General features: G+C 50.5%; 4 protein-coding genes across 4 annotated transcripts; 2 read left to right on the top strand and 2 right to left on the bottom strand.

Moving 5' to 3' along the window:
- Positions 1-201: 201 nt before the first annotated feature.
- CC1G_01409 (hypothetical protein) lies at positions 202-965 on the bottom strand (the record flags this gene model as incomplete). Its single annotated transcript, XM_001837445.2, has 4 exons — positions 202-473; positions 526-688; positions 741-860; positions 915-965. The coding sequence occupies 4 exons, from the start codon at positions 963-965 to the stop codon at positions 202-204; spliced, it is 606 nt and encodes a 201-aa protein (XP_001837497.2).
- Positions 966-1,811: 846 nt separating this feature from the next.
- On the top strand, positions 1,812-2,983 carry CC1G_01408 (1-acylglycerol-3-phosphate O-acyltransferase; the record flags this gene model as incomplete). The annotated part of the gene is made up of 3 exons (XM_001837444.2): positions 1,812-2,161; positions 2,216-2,565; positions 2,622-2,983. 3 exons carry the CDS (start codon positions 1,812-1,814, stop codon positions 2,981-2,983), a joined length of 1,062 nt encoding a protein of 353 aa, XP_001837496.2.
- A 1,030-nt stretch (positions 2,984-4,013) lies between these two features.
- Positions 4,014-6,018, top strand: CC1G_01407 (hypothetical protein; the record flags this gene model as incomplete). Its single annotated transcript, XM_001837443.2, has 10 exons — positions 4,014-4,143; positions 4,197-4,216; positions 4,274-4,352; positions 4,405-4,452; positions 4,606-4,632; positions 4,698-4,813; positions 5,039-5,340; positions 5,563-5,638; positions 5,707-5,782; positions 5,840-6,018. The coding sequence occupies exons 1-10, from the start codon at positions 4,095-4,097 to the stop codon at positions 6,016-6,018; spliced, it is 972 nt and encodes a 323-aa protein (XP_001837495.1). The 5' UTR covers positions 4,014-4,094.
- Positions 6,019-6,348: 330 nt separating this feature from the next.
- On the bottom strand, positions 6,349-7,480 carry CC1G_14685 (hypothetical protein). Its single transcript, XM_002911210.1, has 4 exons — positions 7,428-7,480; positions 7,144-7,366; positions 6,886-7,084; positions 6,349-6,813 (listed from the first exon to the last, which is right to left on the bottom strand). The coding sequence occupies exons 1-4, from the start codon at positions 7,444-7,446 to the stop codon at positions 6,598-6,600; spliced, it is 657 nt and encodes a 218-aa protein (XP_002911256.1). The 5' UTR covers positions 7,447-7,480; the 3' UTR covers positions 6,349-6,597.
- Positions 7,481-7,674: the final 194 nt, after the last annotated feature.

Below are 7,674 nucleotides of genomic sequence, written 5' to 3'. Positions count from 1 at the left end.
CCGAGTGCGCCAGACGAAAGCAGACCGAGTCAAAGACGCTTTGACAATATAATGCCATTATAATAAAGGAGAATGCTGCGTATTACATCCACGTGTTACTACAATCGAAGTCACAATGCACGTTTCCAATTTCCATTGCATCTCGATAAAAGGGCAGGGTATAAGTGTCTCCATGATGGATGTTCGTCACCGCCGCGACTCCTACTCAAGTCCAAGGCTCTCCATGCGAAGACTGATACTAACATTCTCCTGTGCACTATCAATAAGCTCTTGCGCCATTGAAAGGTTGGAAATCCGAGCACGGATAACGGGTAGACACGCGTTGATAGCTCCTAGAAGCCTTGACCGAGCCCAGGGGAGGTCACTACCCTCGCTCTCCTCCTTTCCGTCATCAGCTGCGCCCTCTTCTTTGAACTCGGATGCTAGTTCGAGGATCGACGACTCGAGGTTTAGAGCATCGGAATGGAGTTGCTCTGCAGTTTCAGGGATGGGGTGAGGACGAGAATGTCCGAGAGGCGCACGTACCTAGATTCTCAAGCATGTCGTAGTAGGGCTGCAGGGGTGCCTCGTCTTCGGGGTCAGGAGTCGTACCCTTCATGGCCAATTCAAGAGCCTCTCTCTCTGCCTTAGCACAGGCGTCACCATGAGCCTGGAACGACTTCATGATGGCAGGTGCGGCTTTAGCAAACTGAGAGGGATTAGTTACAACATTCGTAAGACATAATGCACACCAGTCATACCTTGTCCGATTCCAATTCGTCATAGAACTCAATGGCCCGCTGCGCATCGAGACGAGTCTGTTGTTCCTGGACGTCTGATTCGGCAGCCTTTACTTCTTTCTCCTTCTCATGCAAGATTTTCTGAAATCGTACAGCGGTTAGATCGTTAAAGGGCCCACCGCTAGGAATATTCACCAAGGCAGATTCTTCAGAGTTGTTAAAGCATGCCTCGAGGGTCGATGCCATGTACATCCATGGGTAGGCCTGAGCAGCGATCTGCAAGGGATCGCCTGCTGGTGCCTTTTCCGGAGGCACGTCGCTGGATACGGATGGCTTGGGCTCCGGAGGTGGCGGATTCTATTCGAATCGAACGGTCAGTGTTCCTGAATAACAGCGATGGGAGATGAGAACAGACAGAGGTCGAGGGTTGCGGTTGTGCTCGAGAACTCGAGTTCCCCAACTTTACAGTATATGATTCAACTTTAGTAACCTTTGGACGAGACCCGGAACGCGTTACTGTACGCTGGGCAGGTGGGGGTTTCGATGTAGAGGTCGAAACAACTGGCGGTTTCGAGTTCGTTCTCGGCTGTTTCTCGGATACATTGGATGGTGCCCTAGCCTTTGCACTCGAGCTAATCGTCGAGGCATTCAAGGGTTTGGACGCCGGAGTTCGCCCTGGATGAGGCTCAGCAACGACGAACAGTTGGTGCAACGGTCCATGAACGAAATACCGCGAACCGTGGTTTGAGAACGGGAATCATGGGATTTTGGCGGCATATGGGACAGAGAGCTCGTTGTTGCTCGTGAAATTACGAATTGTTGGGGATTTGACGTTGTCGTGGGGCAAAAGTTGGAGGCAAAATGCTTTATGAGTGAATTCAAGGCCTCGGCAACAATGGCGCAAGGAACCTAAAATCAGGCTGTTTCCGAAATCCTCAAGGCTACTGACGCCGGCAAGCGTGCGCAACGACTTCAGCATTGTCACACAACCTTCTCACCAAGAACGCCCTCGTCGTCGCTGGGTATAGCGTCAAAGCGCCGTACCTCGCGAATTTAAACGTCGTTCAGAGGCTTCTCTCGTCGCAGGCAATCATGTCCTTCCTATTATCCATTTTCAAGCCTCTGGCATACATGTCAGTGCCAATCTTCCTCCTCAAGTCGTTGGCCCAGGCGTCCCCACTCGCTCGCTACTACCTGCGCTCAGTCGCATACGCAGGTACAATGGCCACAGTCGCATCCTGCAGTATATTCATCGCAGCGACGTTCAATATCCTCGGCAAGAAACACGACGTTAACCACTGGGTCGCGCGGTTCTTCTACGAAACTGCAAGCCGGGCCCTCAATGTCCGTGTTGAAGTCGAGGGAGAGGAGTATTTGAGTTCACGACCTTCGGTTATGATGGCGAATCACCAAAGTTTCCTGGATATCCTGATTCTCGGTCGGTGAGTGATTCGTTCATGCAGAACTCAACTTCCCTTGCTCATCGGGCCCTGCAGGTTATTCCCAAAACAAGCTTCCATCGTCTCCAAAAAGTCCCTCCAATTCTCACCTTTGGGCCCCTTCATGACCATGTCTGGCGCTGTATTCATCGATCGAGGAAACAACTCCCGTGCAGTGAAATCCTTGAACGACGCAGGGAACCTCATCAAGAAACTCAAAATATCCATCTGGATGTTCCCAGAAGGAACTCGACACCTTTCAGAGAAGAACGAAATGCTTCCCTTGAAGAAGGGCGGATTCCACCTTGCTATCAACGCCGGCATTCCCATTGTACCCATAGTTGCGGAGAACTATCACCACTTGTACCATAAGGGGTTCTTCGGAGAAGGAGTTATCAAGGTCAAGGGTAAGAGAAGTCGTGAGGTCATTAGACGTACCGCGGAATTGACCGTCTTCCTTTAGTCCTACCACCCATTCCAACCGTTGGTTTGACTGCTGCGGATGCCAGTTCTCTGGCTGTTCGCGTACACGAAGTCATGGAAGGTGCATTGCGAGAAATATCTCGGCCAGACTCCAACGAGAAGGATCGCAAGCAGCCTCAGACTATCGCCGCGTCATCCGAGCAAGAAAAGGCCAGCCCACCATCTGTATCCCCAGAAACCCCCAGCTCCGACATTTCAGGTATCTCGGGATTGGATTTTGGCAGCTCTTCAGTCTCATTGTCGTCCTCAGTTGCTTCACTTTCGCGTGAACGGTCGGACAATGGCGCAGAGACCGAGGAAGACGAGGGGATGATCCTTGTCGGCCGCCCGAGTCAGCAGTGACAGTGATGCTAGACGCCCCGAACCTTTTTAGAGGTATTGAGGAGTTACTACTGGCCTATTACATATATCCCTCTACATCCCATTCGATTTCGGATAATACCTCAATCTGTAATTCATGACCTCACGAATAATCTCATATGGCTTCGTAGTTTAGCCTCATGGGTGCCCTCGAGGAACGTTTATGAATTGCGGGGTTTGCATCCATGCGACAACATCCGGTGAGGGACATCTTGATGATCATCTTTTGCTTTCTCCCCTCACTGACTCTTGTATCTTTCTCTTCTGGGAAATGACGAATTTCAACGGAGCATTACCTTTTCGTTGTTCCTCGTTATCTCGGAAGAACAGAAGGAAAGAACCGGACGAAACCTGGTAACTGGAGGTCGCACATGCGATCGCAAACTTCCAAAGTGGACTACAGACCTGTCTTGACTTGCATCATATCCTGCTTTGACCAAACTTGGCCTCCAAAGCCGACTCTGCGACATTCTAGGTTATTCTTAGTTCGTTGCACATTCGTTCAAATGTCGGCGCACGTTTGAAGTTGGTTCCGCACAGCAATAGCCACGTTCCGCGATCGAGGAGAAAAAAATTGGATTTGGGTACAGGTTGGGCCCTTCCGAGCGACGCAGTTACCATTGGAGACAAAAACACACCAAATATGGGATCGACGCTCCTTTTTGTCAACTTCATTGGCGCCGCCCCTCGTCGACACGGCGCTCGGTCCAAGGGGTGAATAAACCCTTTTGCACACTCAAATTCATGTCAAACACCAGCGGTACCTTGATACGAACAGCCAACCGGAACTTGGACGACTCAGGAGGAGGGAAACGCGCTGGCGGGGAAAAAATCGCGGCGATTTTTTGCACAGGCAAAAGGGTGCGGAACCGAAGTCGGTTTACATACATACCAGGCGAAGATGTCCACGTTTGGCTTTTTATCTCATCGTCCCTTTTACGGCCACCCCTTCCGAGATTATAAAAGCCAGCCACGGAGCATTTGAGGCTTTTCCCTGACCCCACATTTCCCCCCACCCTACCCTCGTAGGCTCTGCCCTACGTCGTCACCGTCAAGGTCGACAACCATCCCCCTACCCTCTCAGACTCTCGATATGTTCTCTTGGATCTCCTCCAACGTCAAGCGCCCTCAGGTCCTTCCAGGTGCGCGTCTGTCATCCTCCAATTACCCCTCAGCGATGCTGACAATTTTCTAGACTGCTGGGGTCATCGTGGTGTACGTGTTCATCGATTCCCAACCCCTTTCCCCAACTTGGTCTGACAACAAGCCCAGGCCTCGTCGCGATTCCCGGAAAACACCCTCGCAAGCTTCGAAGCCGCCATTCGAGATGGCGCAGAAGGAATTGAAAGCGGTATATTATGGCGTGTCAAATCTTAAACGCACATAACCCAACATCGCTCCAGACGTTCATGTTTCCAAAGACGACGTGGTCATCATGTTCCATGATCCGGGTGAGTACGCGTTGTGTGTTCCCTCTCCCTATCCTTGTGAGCTGGCGACGTCGGCCGTTTTGCAGTTGCGCACGGACGTCGCCCCCGCCTCTCGCTCTTGTCCCTACCGCTTTGAGTCATGCAATGGAACTGACGTGTCTTTCTCCATCTCAGCTTTGGACCGGACCACCGATTCAACAGGTATATATAATTATCAACAGACAATCCCATGGCCCCATTTTTAATCACTGCTACGGCGCCGTCAGGTGAAATCAAGGAGCGCGTCTGGTACGGCCCTGCTGGGATGGAACATGTTCGCACCATCAAGGAACCCAAGCAGTCTATCCCCACCTTTGCAGAGACGATCGATCTACTGATGAAGGTAAGCCTCACACGACCATAATCTCTTCGCGTACCTTTGGAGCCTCCACTGCGACAAATTCCCCTGCCGCCAACCACAACGTAACGGCTTCCATTGCCCCTGACACATGGTCTTCCACTTACACGCCTTCCGTTCAAAACTTCCCTGATCCACCGAGCCCCTTTATTAAACTTTCCTCAACTAGCGAAACGGGATGGCTAACAACTCGTTTTCTCTCCACCTTAGCCCGAAAATCGGCACGTCAAATTCAACGTTGACGTTAAAGTGCAGAACGACCCGGACCGACTATTCGCTCTGATGCACACAATCATCAGTGGTTCGCATCCTGACTGGGAGACGCTTTTGGCACCGAGGATCCTCTTGGGTCTCTGGCATCCTTGTTTCTTGGAGCATGCAAAGAGGAGGTTGCCTTATTGCAAACGCTCGTACATCGGAAACAGCGTTGCTTTGGCGAAGAAGTATTTCTGGGACGATTGCGATACGTTTTCGATGAGTTTCGCGGCTCTTACTGGGACAGAGGGACAAAAGTGAGTCACATTAGGGGTTTTGGTATTTTTGGAGGGGGTGCGGTCGTTTTCTCCGAACATATGTTCGCAGACATCCTTCTTTTCCAATTCAACGGATGGATCTCTGGGAGGGTGTGGCATCTACCTGCCACCTCGTTCCAGGGTCTTGCCCGTTTCGCCATTCCGAACCCCTCTACCGCCTCTTCATTTGTTTCCGATATTGATCGTGCACCCGGTATTCAGGTTTAGACAAGAATGCAAGGCTTCTGGGAAGAGCATTATGGTGTGGACGGTTAATGAGCCGTCTCACATGATGGAGGTGCGTTCCAAAGATAACCTTTTAGGCTACCTTTCAAACTTCAGACGCTTACATTTCGAGCTCCGTAGGCCGTACGTTGGGAAGTCAACGTTATCATCACCGATGTAACTCAAACATGGTTGGAGCTCCGCAACGCTCTTCAGCGTACGTTTCTCTTGCTATATCCTTCCAATTGTTCTTTGAAGACTCATGGCATCATAGATGACTATGACAAGATCGTATCGCAGTACAGTCGCATCTTCCTCTGGACCACGATCAACTTCTACTCACCTTGGTTGGCTGCTGACAGCCGGCACGAGAGGAGTAAACTGGAGAAAGTCAAGGGGCCTTTCGACAGGGCACTTTCCACTAGAGCCGGATTGGTTGCAGCTGTCGCGTGATTCACTTTTCGTCTTACCACTCTACCTGCTATACTCACCCTTCGCATCACTTCCTTTCTCTCTACTATGTCGTAATGGGATTCACGGACAGTCGATACATAGATACTTTATGTTTCCTCTCTTTCTCTCTCGCTTTCTTGATCTCGTTAATAGGTAGAATTGGCATTTTTAGCGCCTTGTATGTACAATTAGCAAGCTGTCGTTCGTGCACGTCAGAGGAAAAATGGGGTCTAATTACAATCAAGTCTTTCGCTCACATTCCCTCTATTGGTGACTCAAGTGCCGTTCTGAACTTACATCACGTCAAAGAACCTTGACAACAAGCGAGTGGAAAGTGGAGAAAAAGTGGAGATTGAACAAACGAATGACTTGTAATACATACAGATTAAATGCAGCTTGCTATGATACAATAAATGATGAATGACTGTTTGATAAAGATAGCAGTCTACCGTCTACGATCCAAAAAGATCATGGGATTTCGTCCATGGTGGTTATTCGAATGTGTTCCCCCAAAGGGAGACCATCCATGAGAGCATAAAAGCGGCAAGAGAGATGCGTCCAAAGTCGGTTCAGAATCGTTCAAGCGACAGCAACGGCGGAACCACCGGCAGTGGAATGCGACTTTTTGTACTCCTCCGCGAGGAATTTATCACGTTCTTGCTGATCGAGGACATCCTTCCAGGAGTGATCGAGGTTGTTCTCAGCCAAGGCAGCCCGTCTTCGTTGAGTCAAAGCACCAGCAACGATCAAGAGACCAATCGTTAATCCCTGAGCCCACATACGAGCTTGCACGATCTAGCAGAAACAAGAGGCGTTTGATCAGAAACAGATGGGAGACAAGGGAGAAAGGGAAAGGAGGGCCCAGACCTTTTGAGGATATGTCTGGTACTTGTTGCGAGAGATGATGCCACCAGCGAGGGCCAAACTGCCGGCCCATCCACCGAGGATGAGTGTGTACTGGTGTCGGAATGACCAATCGCCGAGCTTTTCGCCGAAAGACATCTTGTCCCATCGTTTGGCGGCTTCGACTTCCTTCTGGTCGAGGATTCGGGAACCTTCGCCTTCCCTGTTTAACAGAAATAAATGACATGGAATTCGATTTAGACTTAAACATAGGAGACGCACCATTGGGATCGGTCGTACTCGAGACCTCTTCGCTCAGCCTGAATGGCGATACATGGCGCAACAATAATGACGGCACCGAGTGCTTTCAAGGAGAAGGGGAGTTTGCGGTAGGCCGGGTATCGCTTGTGGGCCCAGTACGAGCCGGCCAGTGCGACGATTCCACTGGCGATGCCTCCTTCCGTAGCGCCTTTCCTCGAGGCGGCTGCGTGCGCATCGAACTGTTCTTGAGTCACAAGCTATAGAAAGACTACAATTAGTCGACTGCTCCCCGTCTAAAATCAAACTGAGACGACTTGCCTTCATTGTTGGGTAGAAGAGCGGGGAGGCAGCAAAGGACTAATGTGGGAGTAAAGTTGGGAGTTTGAAAAGAAAAAGAGAATGGAGTTTATAACGCAACGGGATCGTGCTGGGGGTCTGGCTGGGGCCGATGATTTCACTGTCTACGTATTTGTCATCACAAAACGCCGAGAATCCCCGATTCAGTCTTCCAAGAACACGCGTCAATTCGTAGTACACCGCGTCTAGAGCACT

This window comes from Coprinopsis cinerea (genome assembly GCF_000182895.1).
Source record: "Coprinopsis cinerea okayama7#130 chromosome 5 map unlocalized cont3.5, whole genome shotgun sequence".
In the NCBI taxonomy this organism is placed as follows: Eukaryota; Fungi; Basidiomycota; class Agaricomycetes; order Agaricales; family Psathyrellaceae; genus Coprinopsis; species Coprinopsis cinerea.
Note: the sequence above shows the minus strand (reverse complement) of the source record. Positions and strands in the feature narration are given on the sequence as shown.

What these genes read in the sequence shown, in the direction of transcription:
- CC1G_14685 (XM_002911210.1), bottom strand. An exon ending in GAGTACGACCGATCCCAATG is followed by an intron (nt 7,085 to 7,143) that starts GTGCGTCTCCTA and finishes TCTGTTAAACAG; the next exon opens with GGAAGGCGAAGGTTCCCGAA. An exon ending in ACCAGACATATCCTCAAAAG is followed by an intron (nt 6,814 to 6,885) that starts GTCTGGGCCCTC and finishes TGTTTCTGCTAG; the next exon opens with ATCGTGCAAGCTCGTATGTG.